This window comes from Solea senegalensis, linkage group LG17 (assembly GCF_019176455.1).
Source record: "Solea senegalensis isolate Sse05_10M linkage group LG17, IFAPA_SoseM_1, whole genome shotgun sequence".
NCBI lineage: Eukaryota > Metazoa > Chordata > Actinopteri > Pleuronectiformes > Soleidae > Solea > Solea senegalensis.
In genome coordinates this window covers 1,337,579-1,355,552 of record NC_058037.1, presented here as the reverse complement: position 1 = coordinate 1,355,552, position 17,974 = coordinate 1,337,579, and the positions used below count along the sequence as shown (strand labels likewise).

Below are 17,974 nucleotides of genomic sequence, written 5' to 3'. Positions count from 1 at the left end.
TTAGTGAAATTTGCATCCACAATTAAACTCTTTCTTCTCCCTGTCACAACCAGAACTCTTACATGCACGACAGCGTTTCGCCTCAGTCACCAACAAATCCTAGGACCCGTATGTGCAGTTTTATACTCTAAGGTAAGAACAGAATCTATAGACACTGGAGGATGTTTGACTTGTGGCAAATAATTATTATTATATTATATTATATTATTATTATTATTATTATTATTTTCATTATATCAGTTCAGTTTAAGGACATTTTACAAATCTGATCTTTAGGAGAGCTTATAAGCACAAATGTTATTTACTACTATAAGTATGTTTGTATAAGTGTTTTATTGCTTTAAACTGTGTTTTTAGCTTTAGGAAAAATCCATTTACATGAATTTTAGGCAAAGGCAACTCACACTGCCACGTTTCCGCAGCAAGTTTTGCTATTTGAAGCAGAAAATAAAGGAATGACATCCTTTCTGGTGTATCAAGGCCACCGTAGTTAAGGGGTGGGGGAGCGGAAATACCAGTTTGTTGAAGTCTCACATTAGATGGCACTATTTCTTACACGCTAACAAAAGAAATTGAAGAAAAAAACGTAACTTCTTGACTTAGTTTAGTATCGACAGTGATCAAGTTGAATTCTAGCTAAAATTTGCGATATAATTATTATTAGTTGTTAAAGTGAGTTGTTATAGTTTTTAAAAATAGTGTTTTTTTTAAGGTTTGAGTAGATTGAGCTTTCCCGTCATCTTCTTGTATTCATGAATGCATGAGTGACTCTCTTGGACAGACAAACCCCATCACTAGTGACCAGGCTGCAGCAGCCTCCCGTCCGTCTTTAAGCTCAGCTCCCCGCGCTTACAGACGTGTTTCAGATCCTTCTTTACCTCAGTGTGACGTCGGAGAAGCAGCTGAAGTAAATAATTAGCCGTGACGGCCCTTTTGTTTCCAGTACAGTTCATGTGAATGTAAGTTTGAGGCGAACGTCCACCGAGCCAAACGACTCTGTGAACGAGCCTCGCGGTGAATGTTTTCCGTCAGCGAAAAGGAGGCGTTTGTGTTTAATCTGACGTGTTGACAGGGCAGCTGGGTCCCACAGAAAGCACTGCTGGCACCAGTTCAAGCACCAGAGTATCCCGGGAAACAACTTCTTGCCCTCACCTCTTGTTTGGAAGTGTATATTTAAAACGGGTCATTGGTTGTCGAAGTGAGATAAAGCGACTGTTCATTCATCGCAGCTTGCCAAATCACTATTTCAAACATTCTGTGGGGAAGCAGCTGTGGCTCAGTCTCTGCTAATCAGAGGGAACTAGAAAAGACGCTGCACAGTAATAATCTCATAGTCATGAAGACAAGTCTGCATCTGTGGTACTTCCACTGAAATGTTACCACCCACTGCCTGGGCTTTTTTGTCATTTCAACAGCCATTGTTCTCGCTTCTACTCGGCGAACACTATTCTTATTGTTGTCATTATTATTTCTACTTTAGTCCGCGTTTGCGCGGCGCAGAAAGAAATGATATTGAAAATCCTCTCGTGCAGGAAAGCGGAACAAAAAGGTGAGTCACACTGACTGGGAGTCACATGGAAGTTTGAACCCCACATGTGCACTCGCATGTTCACATGTAAGCTTATTTTTAAGGAATTCTAAATGACTTACATGAGCAGAAACAGTCCGTATCACGTCAGTTAATCATTTGTTTAAAGATAGCAAGTGTGTGTAAAGCTGAGAGAGTAAACTTTTGATGTTATTGCAATACTTGTGTGCTGATCCGTGGGTTTAAGTATTTATCTTAAGCTTTGATATCACATTGTTTATGTTCACTGTTTTTGATAAGACTTCAGATTTAATCCCAATGTCGACCAAATCCTAGCAAAGACTCTATTTGAATTATTTCAGTCCAGGGAGGAAAAAAAGATCTATTAAAGATGTGTGAACACATTCTACTCTTTCTTATTATGGTTTTCTTTGACAATACCTTTAGCATCTGCAGGGTTTGGAGTAGCTGTTGTACAAAACAAGACATCTGAAGATGTAATCTCAGACTCCGTGGTGCCTGAGGTGATGTTATCAAATATGAAATGTGTTGTGTCTGGCCAACTGTCCAAAGTCCAAAGATATTCCACTTCCAATAACACAAACAGACGGGGAAAAGCTAATTCTACGGGAGCGACACACGGGGAAGCAGCGGGTGTTTGACGAATGGTTTCAACTATTGATCCAATAATCAACTTCATACTAAGACTTCTACCTTCTCTAAATGTCAAATGTCATTAATGTGTACAACACCCTGAGCAGAGACTGGCACATGTTTTCTGGCCCAACTGCTACCGACCAAGACAACAAGTAGGAAAAGCCCTGGTCTGTGGAAGAATGCTACCATTCACTAGCAGTGACAGCACCAGCTCCCATCCATCAACAATTTGTTTCAGTCTTGAGTGATTTAAGTCCATTTGTCATTTGTCATTTGCATAATTAAGCTCTGGAGCGGGTTTGTGGGGAAAAAACAAAAACAGGACAGTCTATTTGGTGTATTAAATTCACACCTTATCAATCAAGTGGTGCATCGGGAGGACCTCCTGACTCTTGGCTTCATTTGAAATGCTAAATGCAGCAGCTTCCCGTCTCCAGCCCTGGTAGCCGCCTGGTGGCTTCCATACACGGTAGCTGTCGTGGTCAGGCCCCGCCCACTGCACATCCCTTTTCCCTCAGGGGGCTCAATCATCAATCAGCCTCCAACTAACTTCTGTCCCGCTCTCTGACAGCCAGGATGGATGATGCCAGCCTCTACAGGATGCTGTATCCTCTCATTAATTCTCTTGTTAGCATGCAATGATAGCCCCACGATGTGGCGTGTTTTTATCCGTTCTTTCCACCCTCAGATCGACGCCTCTCCCTTTTCTTGGGTGAGGGTCAACAGTTAATCATGTCACAGGCACTGGTTGTTTAGCACCACAAAGATCTGATGTGTCAAAAATCGGACAACATACATTCCCGGGATTGAGCAACACAAAGAGGCCAGTGTCCTCCCACAAGGGCCCTCTCTCTGTCTTAACGACTCTGTGGCTCCATTGCAACCAGTGGCCGGCGCTCAACAGGACCAGCAGAATGAATGGTCGCTATTTTCACAACACGCACTTCTTCGCTAAATGAAGCCCGCGCAGGCTGCGCCGACACTTCAACTGCCCTCGCTTTTTTTTGGAGGCTTTTCCCCCAGCAGCCATCGCTGCCACTGAAGCCACTGCAACACAGCAGGGTGAGGAGAAGATGAGTGACATTTACTGCCACACAAAGAGTTAAAGAGAGACAGGGGGGAGTGGGGGGGGGCGTCGGGGTGAAAGACAAGGGGTCTCTCTCCACTGACGGTGATGAATGAGTGGATCACAATACAGTTCAGAGGAGGCCTCTGCGTCCTTTCACCAGAGCACCTCAAATGTCACCAGCGACAGCCTTACATGTCTTCCCCACCTGCACACGTACACACCCTGAATATTTCACTAAACTGCAGGTTTATCACACATTTAAACATGTTAATGTAACGGAGATTGAATGAAAGTTGCATGTATACAATCAGCTGGTGCCAAACTGGCCTGGAATCTCTGTACATGCACCAAAGTCCTCACCCCGGAGTTTGGATGTGAAGCCGTTACACAGAAGAGGATAAAACACGGACTGGTGCATTACTGGACATAAAAACAACTGCGTATTACTGAAATATTCTATTTACACGTTAATGGAATGTAGAAAGACATGTAACGAGTGGGTCTGTGACGGAATCGTCCAGAAAACGCCTAATACGGACAAAAAGTCATTCCCAGCAGCACAATAAACATGTTCAAGAGCCAGTTTGCGTCAAATAAAGTTATATCCGGGGACTTTAAAGTTTATTTCCATGAGGTCCTGAAGGCAGACCACACCAACCGAGTCTGTGTTGGAGAAGTTCAAATAAATGTGGCACTAATCCCTCAAAGCCTCTGTACTGTGTTTGTATGTTTCAAACAAAGTGCCTGCCGGATCCTCTAACAGGATCAGAAACCCTCCCTCCAGTGTTGGAATCAGGGGGATTAGGGACAATATTTGGAACTTCCAACGATCAAAAAAAGCAGGTCCATTATCACACAGACACGGGCGAAGGTTTTTATCCCCTTTGTTCAAACTCCTGAGACGACCGTGTCTGATAATTGTGCGTGAAGCTGAGATCAACAAGTGTTTTCCACGAGTGTGAATTGTGCGCTTTTCAGCCGCTCTGCACAGTTTTGGAATAAAAGTAAAAATGCTTTGGTTTCACGTTTGGACGCCACAGTTTATAGCATGACGTGCCGTTTATGGACGCTTCAGTATCATTTCTTTTGTCTAACACTGATATCACAGGCTTTTTTTTTTTTATTACAAAATGATACTCATCTCTTTAATCTTTTATCCACAAAGCTCAAACAATCATGTGAGTACACCTCTCTGTTTGGAGAAGTATTTATGTGATATTTTGGATAATATCGACGCTCGTCCCTGCGTACAAATGAACGCGGAGACAAGACCTTCCACATTTTTAACGGTCACAGTCACTTGGACTTATCGCTTTGCTGTTGAGCTCCTGGACATAGTCTGACTCTGAATAGCTTTTAGATTGTTCTGCGGGGAAACTACTGAATGGACAATTTAATGTCAGTGAAGCCACTGGAAGAAGTGCTGATAGTGCAACCGTGATTCTCATTTTATTTAGATTAACTGCCCCTTAATACAAAGGCCTCTCATGCCCCGGTGGAGATAAGGCTCATAACGGTCGCAGCATCAAGGCTGAAACTCGATCCACATAGACGTTAACGCACCGCGGGCTTTCAACGACTGGACGTTCTGTTTTTTAATTGACGCGGGAAACACCGATAATTAATAGCGACATGCAACAGTCGTCTGTTCGGAGGGCTTTGCGTCAAGATGCAACAAGAAAAGGCGTCTAAAATGACTCTGTAATGTTTTGCTGCATCACCTTCCCTGTGGAAATAAATCACGGGCTTTCTGTGCACCTGAGGGCACAATCGGACCTCACGTCTATGCATATTAAAACAACGAGAACAATAAAAGGAGGAGGCTCCGTGGGCTTGAATCAGCGATAGACGCGGCACATCCTGAGGTGGGCTGCGCTGCTCTAAATTACATGGCCTAATATATTTCATTAACACACCTCCCTCAGAGGGGTCCCTGATGGAAGACAGCGTGGCATAAAAGCTAGTCTGCCAGGGACACTAATTTGTTCTTAGACGCATTCCGTTCAATTATTACTGGCTGCTGCTCCTCATAAGCTGCTTAGAACGAGGCTGCCCTCGATGCAGAGAAGGACAGAAAGCTAGACCACTTCAGTTCTGTGACCTGAGTCGCCTTCTTTTTTTTAATCCACACCGATTTTTATCTCCGAAATCAGGGGGCCAACTGAAAATAATCCTCGGTCTGAAGTGAAAGAACGCATGTTGTTGTTAGTGGCAACGCGACGGGCGACGCACAAATGAGCCACGGCCCGAGGCTGCGTTTGACCTTCCTGTTATGCTCCTTCATAAATATCCCCGAGGCCTAAATGCCAAAGCGGAGCAGCTATTTGTTTCCCTCTCTGTCGCGGTGATTTGGCCGGGGCACAGAGATACAGAGAGACCGGGCTGGACTTCCTCTCGACCTGTGTTTTCTGCCGCTGATTGTTTTGGCCTCCCGCCAGTGAGAAGGAGCGAGCAGCTAAACTCCACTTATTATTTAATCCCAGTGTCAACAGAATCACAGTCATAAATGAAGGGCCTCGTAATCAATTAACGCACATTCCAATTATAATACTCGGGGTGTTTGTCCTTGATGGTTCCATCCGTCTCTGCTGCTGTCACATCAGCTGCTTTAATCCCATTTGCCTACACTACTCTTCAGTCAGCTTTGCCTAAACTGTCATTCCCCGTGCTCTGCATAATCACATAATCACATCACGAAAACTCCGCGCTTTTGTTTCCTTTTTCTTCACACGGCTCGTGTCGTGTGAAATCCAGGAATCGCCCGACAGACTCAACTCAGCGAGAAACAACTGTGGGAATGCTAATGAGTAAATTAAAGAACTAGTAAATACAAAACAAACAAAAAGGCACTCACGTTCACATGCGTCCCCCTTCTGGTGAAATCCAGCTTTGCATATACATTTCCCAATGGGCACCAGCCATTCTCCCTCAGCGCTGCAGTGCATCTTGGGAGAGTTGTCGGCCTCCTCCTCGGCGTCGCTCACGCACACGCCCTCGACCTCGACGAGCGAGGAAAACTCTGATCCCGTCACGGTGTCGGGGAACGTGGCCAGGTTCTCGATGATAGACCAGCACTTCTTGTAGTAAACCTTCACAGACACCAGTGCGATGCACGCCCCTACATCCTGGAAGGCCAGGTAGAAGCCCCGCCTGGACAGCGGGCCGATGATGCGTACCTCCGTGTTCAGCTTCATCTTCCTCTCGCCCAGGTCGCCCTGAGTGAAGCTTTCGTCGGCGGCAATCGTGTCAATTTTCACGTACTGGTTCTCTCGTAAGCTCCTGCCCACCTCGGAATCTGTCTCCTGGTAATACAAGTTGAACGTCTCCTTGCACGTGCCCACCACACCGGGTAGACTGTTACAATCCCTCAGGGTGAACTTGAGTTCCACAAAAATTCTCTGAGCGTCGCCTTTCTCTATCCAGTTAGTCCGAAGCCAGTTATTCTGATTGGGCTCCATGACTTGGCAAACCTGGTATGTGCGGATGGGTGTGTAGTTCTCGTCCAAACCGCTGATTTCCTCCCACTGCGAGAAGAAAACACACACATTATAACACACACGTGCACAAAAGTCGAATTCAAACACAAAAAAATGTCCGTCTGCCATCGGACGGCGTCTAATGATCGGCAAACCCGGCCCAAACACAGCTGTAATGGCTCTAACACAGAGGTGTGTGAAATACAGTCATTTCAGACTACGCTCCATATAATCACAATAATAAACTGCAGTGAAAATGAAGGGAGATTAGCAGCAGCCGCGTTTCTATCGCACAAACACATCTTTAGAGGATAACTGCGCTCAGTTTATCTTTCTCCTCCTCGCATTATTTATTTAAAAACTTTCTCGCAGCCTGTTCTTAATCAGACCTGCGGGTTTGAAGCGGTTCATTGGAAGCTTTGGGGGCTCGTGTGCTCGGAATGTCAAAAACCTGGAGAGTTTGTTTTTTTCCTGAACTCTTTTCTTACCTTGCGAAGGACTTGTGTGTGCTTCTTGTGTACATTTAGACATTTTCATTCCCGGCACAGATGTGGGACATGAGAGCAAGCGGGAAAACGCACGTGTACATACTGTAGATATAAATATAGGGATACATCTGTGATGTGGGGGGGGGAGATTCTGCAGACTTACCCCATTGGGAGGATAAGAGATCCACTCCAGTTCTGTCTGCTGTGCCTTGGAGTCCAGCAGAATCACTAGTGACAGGAAACCGAGAGAGGCAGGTGGTTAAATCTCACCGGGCTGGGGGAGGGTTTTGGGGCACTGGGGGAGGTGAGTGTTATAGTGACAGGCCACACATCTACATCTACACATAGGCATGACCTCATTTCAAGCAGCAGCAGATAAAAAAGCAAAAAAAAGCATAAGAGAAGAGTCGGGTTTGTGTGTGTGTGTGTGAACACTGCAGCACTGCGGGGCAACTTTTATGCGCAAAAATAAAGACTGTAAAAATAAAGGTACAATGATCATAACGCACGGGATTTTACGCGCGTTTCCTCCATTAATTGTGACGTTATTTTTACGCAACGCTTTATGATAATATATAAATATATATATATATATATTTATTTATTTTTTGTGCTGCTTCTGCGGTGGCTGCAGAGTGTCATCTCTCCTGCTCAGAGCGGCCATAAAAACTACGGAGTGCTGCGTTAACAGGCGGCGGGTGTCGCGGTGAGAACCGGCGCAGGAGAGGAGACGGTGAAAGGGGGAAGAGAGCGAACACAACCAGCGTGTTTTGGATGCGGGAGCGCAGAGCGGCACCGCGGCACTATTATTTTTTATTAAAAAAAAAGAAAGAAGATGGAACTTGGTTTTTTTTTGTTTGTTTTTTTTTAAATTGCACTGTGTAATAAATGGGTTACATTCTGAGACGAGGAGGGAGGGGGGAGTGCAGCAACGAGGACGCGCAGCCATAAAAAATAATAAATAATAAAATTAATGTCTTACAGGTGACCTACGGAATCCCCTTCAACACACATGTCATCGTCATTATTAATATTTATATATGTATTATTGTATTACTTTTGATTGGGGGTCTATTTCTGCTTTTACGCATGACATATCACTATTTTTCACCCCGTTTCGCGGGCACATTATTATTTTTTGTGTGTTTGTTTGTTTGTTTTTTTATTGTTTACATTCTAGCCAAGTTGGGCCGGTGTGACAGTGTGACGACTCCGCGTCAGAGGCTGCTGTAATTTCTGGAGAAAGAGGAAGTGGGGGAAAAACAAGCCGAAACTGCATGCGTCCACGGACGCGGCTCTTCCAGAGCTGCCGGAGCAACATCGATCCGCTCATACTGTCCCGATAGATCGATCATCTACGGATAGTTTTCACAATAGGTGACATTATAAAGCAGGCAGCTGCTGCTTCCTCCTCTTGTCTTCTTAAGCTGCTGTTGTTGTTGTTGTTGTTGTTCCTTTACGGCTTTTAATTGCGGTGCGTAAAAAAAACACGGAGAGGTCGATGGTAAAAGACAAGACAAGCGCTGTGTGTCACCACAGCTAACACGCACACACACACACAGACGGGCTGCATTCGATTATTTTTATTATTATAATGCTTCCTATTAATTAATTAGCTACATTTTTATGATGCTGGATAAAAAAGCGACGTGTGGCGGATACATGGACGCGTCAGGGTCAGCTGTGACGCGCGTCTGCCAAACGCCATGGGATGGAAAGAAGAAGAAGAAGAAGAAGAAGAAGGAGCAGGAGAGAAAGTCTTAAACTTTAAAGAACTTACCTTCCTTCGCGTTCTGTGCTTCCCCGCTGTCCACAAAACAGCAAAGACGAAGGCAGACTGTAATCCATAAACACGGGACGGACCTGGAGAGCATGATGCTGCCGCTTCTGTTGCCAAAGCTGCCAAAGCTGCTGCTGCTGCTGCTGCTGCTGCTGCTGCTGCGGGGTTGTTCGATCTCTAGACTCGCTCTGCCGCTGCTGTGTCTCGCACGCTTCCCATTGACGACGCTCGCAACGCTCCGGCTCGCTCTCTGTGTCTCTGTGTGTGTGTGTGTGTGTGTGTACAACAGTCCGCAAGTATAGTGGTCCCACTCAAATAGCGTCTGCCGCCGCTGGGAGGAGCCTGTGGAGACTGACATGTCAGTCACGGGCACGGGCGGAGACGCGGGCCAATCGCGGCGCGGGGGCGGAGACGTCACGGCGGGAGAGGGCCACTGGTGGTGCGCGGGTGAGAAGAGGAGGAGGAGGGGAAAGAGGGGAGGGAACATTGTCACAATTTTGGATTACATCTTTCTCTTTTTTCTTTTGAAGTATTATTTCTCGAGGAAAAGGACAAGAGATGCTCCAGAACTCTCTCTCTCTCACACACACACACACACACACACACACACGGCACTTACTTTATAGGATAGACTAAATAAAACCTGTTAATGCCTAACCCCAGTCTTATTCTAACCAGAATTCATGTCTCATTATTTATTAATATAAATGTTTATATCAAGTAACACAAATGAGTACACACACACACACTGCATCAACTTTCATTCTAAAGTTTAAACAAAGTCCTTTCTCCGATCTAAATCCTAATCTATAACCAGTTCATTCAAAATGATGCTTTAAACTTCTGCCTCATTAGCACATTACAACACTGTCTTAATGTCATTTGTTTTAAATTACTTTTTTGTCCCCATGAGGAAGACATGTCCCTAAAATGTGACTGTGTAATCAGATTAAGATCTCCACGACACAACATGTCTTAAAAATGTAATCATTTCTGTGTAATCTGAAACAAGCTCATCTCATCTGAGTTATTTAAACATAAACTCAGCTGTTCTTCTCAGGACATTGACTCCCATTCATTTGCACATCCTAAACAAAGCCTTATTTTTAATCTATAACCAGTCTCACGTCCAACCCTAACCGTGAACCTACCCACAATTCAAAGCTTAGCCCTTCATTTAACCACTTTCTCAGAAATCAGGTTCTGTCTCATTAGGTCAGTGTTTATGCCAGAAAAGGTCTTAAAAAGAGGTCACACACACACACACACACAGGTTTGCGCAGCTCTCCTTCTTAGGACACTTCATTGACTTCCATTCATTTGGACAGCCTAAACAAAGCGTTATCGCTAACCTTAACTGCAGCCAGTTAATGCCTTAACCCCGTTATTTTGGGGGTCACTGGCTGAAGAGGTTTATAACCCCTGGGCTACAGGCGCCTTCTCGTGATGTAAAACACGGACTATTTGGATGAGATTATACCCACATCACTCCCCAAGTATCAGAAAAACACACTCCGTGCCACAGAAAGATGACCTGGTGTGACTCTTCATGAGACAAGAATGATTTTTAAATCTTCCTTAGTTCTGAGGAAGATCTGCAACAGATGGAAAAGCATTGTCCTCAATAAAGTTTTCATCTACTTCCTCTCTTAGTTTTCTGCCACCCTGCACTTTCAGTTAAAAAAGGGGGTGTTTTTTAACACGAGAGCCACTTTCTGCAGAAGCCTGGAACTGCCACAGGGGAGAAAATAATATCCGAGCCATTTCTTGTTATAACAAGATCGTTTTCTCATTATAACCAGAAACTCCCCTGTCATAACGAGAACAAAGTTTTACTTTGACGTTGTCTTTATTGACGGACTGTTGTGGGACGTTTGCATCGGGGTCGGATGAGTGTGAAAGTGTTTTTCTAAGCAAATGAATATGAAGCCAAAACATTGTGTTTTAATCAGGCACAACCTTTTTTTTTTTCTTCTAATCTAAATGTTCCAATCTTCTATAAACATGACTAATTCAATAAATGCATTGGTTAAATAAAAAGTTAGAAGAATTTGCCACTGACTGTTGCCAGCGTCTTAAAACTTCTGCAGTCAGAGACAAAAGCCCACATTTGTGCATCATTTCAATGTTGAGAACAATTAACTAAAGGATATTTGACTATCCATTACAACAGCAGTTTATAAACCAAACACACTGTTTGTCCGTTAATTGTCATTTCGAGGAACATCATCTCTTTGACTCAGCTCATACTGACTTTGTTTCAGAATAAAAGCCCTGAATTATGTATGAAATTGTCATGTTTGTGAAGATAAGCACATTATTTAAAACAGACTTTGGGCCGGATACTGATGCTGGCGGGCCAGTTCTGGCACACGAGTCAGTTTGTTCACAGCTGTTTTAAAGGAACTCCATTGTCTTCCGCTTCATTATGAACTGATATTAAAGGGCAAAACAAACTTGACTTGGACCCGACGTGAACTCTAGGAACATAAACGACGCACTGGCAAAAGGAACAGGGAACTCTAGAGGGGAGAGGGAATCAAGGGCAGGGAGAGATTAGTTAAGGATCACCAGGTGAAGTGCATGAGGGAAGATGTGTCAAAACAACTGAAACTACGAGACAGGAAGACATGACCTTTACCAAAATAAAAGGGGAAGTGAAACTCAAACCCACACCTAAAGTGAAAACTTAACCTAAACTAACACGATGACAACACTAAGCAAAACAAAAACACTAACAAACTTGACTGTTCCGAGCTCTGTGTGCAGTTACTGTCCTGTGACTTCTTAAAAGTAAACTTAAAATGTATTTATTTGATTAATTACACATTCTCTACTGTTACAACTTCTTATTTTATATTTTTTATTGCATTTTTTTCCCCCTATTCCCATTATTTTACCGTGTGTTTTTATTACTTATTTTATTGCAGCTATTGTAAAGTGCTCTACTGTAAACAAACAAACAAACATTGATTGATCACAAGAAACTATCTTGTTAAAACAAGAAAACTAATGAATAACAGCTCAGATGTTTATTTATTTTCTCTCCCCTGTGGCATTTCTGCACTTTCTTAACTTTTATCCAAACATACTGTATTTCACATCTTCAGCCCAATGGATTTCCAGAATATTCCGCCTTTAAATAACGGGGCCAGAGACTCAGGAGGAGCCCTGTTATCCTAAATGACATTAAACCAATCATAATGTGTCACGGGCTGCTTTCGATTGACCTGCTGCAACTGATGCTGTCAGTGTCATAATCAGCTCTGGGCTCATGTTGAGGAAAGAAAATCAACACACGGCGACAGCGTTTTATCAAATGCAACCAGTGTTTTTGATCTTTTGTGGCAGATTATTGTTTCAAATGTGTGCACTTGATTTCAGGGAATACAAGGTCTTGTGACCTATAATGTGACAGTAATATATAGTAATAATAAGTATTCACACTGGTGCACTTCACGCCGGTCTAGTGGGAGTGGGAGAGCGATGTGGACCTGGAAACCTGTTGTTGTGGACGTTTGACTCATCATCCGTGGACTGAGCAGCTCAGCCAGACTGTGTGAGGTTGTTACTCCACAGTTGCCAAAGTTAACACACAGCAGTTTTCTTCTGCAGCCTCAAGTTTCATGCAACAGCCTTTTCCACATTTTAAAGGTAAGCTCACACACACACACACACACACACACATCTGTGGGTTTGGATCTAAAAAGCACATAAAATATCTTTACAGTCATTATACTCAGGAATATCAGGAGGCTTCTGTCTACAGTCAAAGATAATTGAATGTGTGGCTGAAAAAACTGACCGTGAAGAAAAAGTACTCACAGTTTGATCTTTGACCTAAAAATAATGCACGGTGGACGCGTATCTGTTCACTTTCAAATGTATCTTAGACTTTTTTTTATACTATATGTTGATTGTTTTCCATTGCATTATGTTGGCAGAGATGAGAAGGAGAGGTTTTTTGGATGTAATTGCTTGTATTTGTGCCAGAATGCTGAACATTGCTATTTGTTTCCTCGTAGTTAGACTGTCAATATGTCATAAATATGTCAATATACCTGTGTTAAATAAAACATACTCCACAATAAATAAATAAACAAGTAAATACATGCAGGGAAATATAGAAAGATATTAACTATACACGGAGCACGAGTAGCACATAGACAGAAGAGGGTTAGGGCCATATGTGCTTTCTTTAAAAACACAAATTTTAAGATTTAAGTCTCTGCTTAGAAGCTTTGAAAACAAAAGGGATAACATTTCTATTAACTTTATTAAATCAGGTCATTTTGTTTCAAAGATTAAAGTCTGGATTCTGAGGGAAAAAAAAAAATTATCTGAGATTTCCGCTCCGAATGATTCACTTCTTTAGACATATATACAAATGTAGTTCATTATTAAACATTTGAATGTAATTACTTTAAATATTTGCAACAAAGCAACAGCTCCAACATTTACAAAAGGGGGAGGAGTCTGGGACCTCGCACTGATGAGACAAGGTGACTAAAGTCAATGGCAGAATTTAGATGCAGCAGCTGGTGTCACCACGTGTATAATGTCAGTACTTTACACTAAATCAACAAATAACATGAGTAGATACCTTGATACACACGGCTTCACACCTGACACAAAGTATACCTTTGCTGGGCAGTTTTTTTGGGCTGAAAATCATTAGCAGTATCTGGGAACAATCATCCGAGTTTCTGAGGTGAAGTTTGTTTGCAGGGGCCAATCTGTCGAGCTGCACCCTGATCAACACATCTCTGAACCAAGAGAGAAAAAAACAACAACAACAACTTTCACCTGAAAATCAACACAAACAAAAGTGGAGTCTGAGCCATCGAGGCACTTATGACGAACACATACTCAGACTTGTTGCAGTCGGTCACGTGACCACGCAGCCTCCTTACTAATCACTTCCCACCAAAGTGACGGCTGTATAATGATGTTCTCATTTAATATTAGCAGCCTGCGAAAAATCAAATGAGAGCCGGCGCGGAAGCTCCTGCTGTCTGATGTGTGTGTGTGTGTGTGTGTGTGTGTGTGTGTGTGTGTGTGTGTGTTCAGATCCTCCACTTGAAATAAATGCATCACTACATTAAGAGAAAATAAGCAGTTACAAATCAAAGTGCTGCGCTCGTACTTATGATCAGTAAATGCAGTAGAAATATATCTATATAAAAATAAATGAAATGTTCTGCAGTAATATGTCGCTGAGATGGATTTTCTCTCGCTGACGTTATTAGACTGTAAAAGCTGATGCATTTAAAGTGTGAGCAGTGTTTTTACTGTGGAGCTCATCTGAAGTGATTCATATGCTTCCTGCAGGCAAATCAGGTTAATGTGTGGGGCCACATGCTGAAAGGGGCCCCCCAAAGGTGCTCACATACAACAGAATCCTTCATAAATAAATATCAATAATACTTTTATACTTTAGACAACTTTCCAAAAATCCACATTATTAAAGGCTTTACAACATTAACAATCAATAAACAAGACTGGTCATAATTAATCAGCAAAATGAAAACGCAGACTAAAAGACAAATTGAAGGAAGAACGTCAAAGTTTTCATTAAGGAAAATTATGTGACTATGACTCACTGTCGCTGATCCATTCTCTTCTTTATTCACTTTTATTTCTAATGGCTGTCTGTGCTGTTGTTTTCATTGTGTCACGGTTAACCCTTAGTGCTCACATGGCACAGATCTGTGACACAGGTGCACCCATGGTTAGTTGCCATGGGAATAATACACCACTCCTTGGACATCCTTGAACTTTCAATCCCATTTTAAACATTTTGAATACTTTTGGCTCAGGTGTGTTTATATAGTTTTCATCAGATTGCCTACGTTAACCCTTTGAACACCTAAGGGTTAATAAAATTAAATAATAAATCAAAGTATGGACCATGAAATGCATGACCGCATGAGCAGTTTCAGTCAAGTTCCCCAGATCCCTTTTGCCTGGTGCCCTTACAGCCCCTTGAAACGCCTCTGTCTTTAAACAGTCAGTTAAATCTTACTCACAACGATTAATGAGGGAAGAAGAAAAAAGTAAGAAAATCAAAACAACTTTTCAATAATCCTCTAATTTGTATTCAACTTCAAGTGAAGTCCTGTCAGAGAAAATCACTGGTGGAGCAACACAGACAGGCATCAAAGTTATTTTTAATAATGGCTCGTATTTTGTTTGTGTAAATCTTTTTATTATTTCAATTTAAAGCTGCAGTGTGTAACTCTGGTCCTCTTTGTTGTCTGAGTCACTAAAGCTGCTTTTTACTAAAGGAGTATTAGGGCCAGCCCCCCCCAAAAAAAGAAAAGGTAAGGAAAAAAAAAAAAAAAAAAAAATCTGGCACAAGAAAAAAAAAGTCAGGCAAAAAAAAAGTTTAAAAAATCCAGCACAAGAAAAATAATCTGGCACAAAAAAAAAAATTCTGGCACAAGAAAAAAAAGTCAGGCAAAAAAAAAGTAAAAAAATCTGGCACAAAAAAAAAGTCAGGCAGTCAGGCAAAAAAAAAAAAAAAATCCAGCACAAGAAAAAAAAGAAAGACACAGTCTCTTCAGCGTCCTAATACTTATCACCACACCGTGTTTATGAGCCAAAAGACAGCGAATTTCCTTATTATTATTATTATAGCCGCCTCTGAAGTACCGCTTAATCAACATCTGTAGAGGCCATGGCCATCGACTATAGTACTATTTACTATTAGTAAATACTATTAGGACTATAAGTAGTAGTATTTTCTAAATAAAATCTTTTTTTGCATGCTTTTTCCCCTTGTGCTGTTTTTTTTTTTTTGGGCTGGCCCTAATACTCCTTCGTAGCTTTTAGACATTTACATTCCCCTGAAATTGTTCTCGGCATCTTTAAGTGAGAACACAAATGTCCACAGAAGTCGCTCTGGACACTTTCCGGAATGTCTCCTGCCAGATCACTTATCAAAATTACAAATAATATCCGAATGAACTCATGTGAGAGCACTGGTGCCATCCCTCTTCTGGGTGCTCCTAACAGTTTCCTGCCCAGACAATATCCTGCAGTGCTCATCATTATGTGAGCAGCAAGCGTTGAGAAATATCTGCTCCCAATTTCCCTGACATTTTCTGAGGTTTAAGTCTTAAAACGGCTAAAACCTCTCATGATCCGTGGCTTCCTGGCCCAGAAGTGCTGTCACTGTATCAAACACACCAGGCTCCGTTTAGAATTCTTGATGCTTTTTTCAAATGTCCTCACTGAATATCTGCGACGAACGCCGGGTTTTAATGACTTTTTTCAGCCTTTTCAACTCCGTGCCGTTAAGTGCAAGAACAGGCGTCCACAGAGCGCAGAGAGCAGTGAGACGACAGAGGCACCGCTCTCCCTCGCACAAGTCAGTGAACCATCAAAATGATTCTGAAGCTGTGAGCTGGTCCATAATGTCTTTTATTCTGGACGTTAAAAAGCTGTCAGAAAAGGGATATTTCCCTCTGAATATAACAGAGTTTAAAAAGAAATCAGTCATTCATTGTTGTATTTCGTATCATTGTAATTGAAAAGGACTTTTTTTTAACCCTAACCCATCAGGTCAAAGAAGGGCTTTCCTTTATTTGTCTGCGTGTGTGTGTGTTTGTCACTTTCTGGCATAAACACTGATCTTGTCAGGACCACTAGTCCTCATGGTGACCAAAACCTGTTCCCAATGAGACAGAACTAAACAAGTTTTGTCTTCTGGATAGAGGTCAGAGGTCAGAGATCTGCCAACATTCTCAGTTTCTCAACAGACTGTATGACTTCTGGTGTTTTTAGGGGCGGAGCATAAACAACAGGGGTGGCAGATGGGGGGGATGGATCAATTCCATTTTGCCAAAGCGTAACCTGCTGATTCTGGCTTTTCAAGTTGCGAACCTGCTGAAAGGTGTGAGTAAACACACCTGAGCACAGAGGAAACCCTAGTTGTTGGGGGGTCTTATAATGTATAACGCTCTTCAGTCTAAATATAGTAGGAAGTGAATATTTTTGTCCATATTGTCCAGCCATATGTCACATTATCCTCTCCACATCAACAACACATTATACGTCTATGAAAGACGCTGCCACTGAGTGTCTCAAACTGTGGTCTACTGTTTGACAGACGTCTCTCGTTTCAAACTGGTCTCAAATGTCCTGCTCTCCATAAACACACAGCGGACTGTCCTCAAAACACCACCATTTTGTACCTTGACGGAGACCTTGAAGGTCGTCACTGGTTTCCATTTTGTTGTTTTACGTTTAGTTGTGTTTCAATAAAGACTTTTCAAAGTAATATTTGCCCCCGGGGTCGCCCTACAGTTGGTAAAAGGTCTTGTTTGTTACGTGGATGACCGTGTTATAGACCATAAAGTAGAATTTTGTAGTTCTTTTCATGACATTGACCAAAAACAGAAGGTCTATGATGCCAATGTAACTATGCTGTAAGTTGATGTACCATCAAAATAATCTTGTAGACATTTAAACCCAAATTTAAGTATTTGTGTTCCTGCTCCACACATGACCAAATCAGCATCTCCATGTGGGTCCAATAAGGGTTTGTCTACTTCAATCCTATACCCACATAGTACCCTTTACAGGCTACCTGGGTACTAAGTGGGCATGGGCTTGAAGTAGACAAATGATGTCCACGTGATTTCAGTAACATGGACCCAAACATGGATGAGGCAACCACAGACAAACCCGCTTGTCTCTTGTTTCAAACTGGTCTCAAATGTCTTGCTCTCCATAAACACACAGCGGACTGTCCTCAAAACACCACCATTTTGTACCTTGACGGGGACCTTGAAGGTCGTCACCGGTTGATGAAGACCTTGAAGGTCGTCACCGGTTGATGAAGACTTTGAAGGTCGTCACCGGTTGATGAAGACCTTGAAGGTCGTCACCGGTTGCCGCTTCATTGTCCTACAGTTTAGTCGTGTTTCAATAAAGACTTTTCAAAGTAATACAAAGTACTATTTGCCCCCG

The 17,974-nt window shown here is 42.5% G+C and overlaps 1 protein-coding gene across 4 annotated transcripts in view; it reads right to left on the bottom strand.

The window, feature by feature from the left end:
• epha7 (eph receptor A7) overlaps nt 1-9,297 on the bottom strand; it is a 95,570-nt gene extending 86,273 nt beyond the window's left edge. For all 4 annotated transcript variants that reach the window (XM_044048573.1, XM_044048575.1, XM_044048576.1 and 1 more), the window contains exons 1-3: nt 8,999-9,297; nt 7,382-7,446; nt 6,109-6,778 (exon numbers count right to left, since the gene is read on the bottom strand). In XM_044048573.1, the coding sequence (XP_043904508.1) occupies nt 6,109-6,778; nt 7,382-7,446; nt 8,999-9,092 (829 nt within the window). In that variant the 5' untranslated portion in view covers nt 9,093-9,297. The remainder of the gene's footprint in view (nt 1-6,108; nt 6,779-7,381; nt 7,447-8,998) is intronic.
• Nucleotides 9,298-17,974: the final 8,677 nt, after the last annotated feature.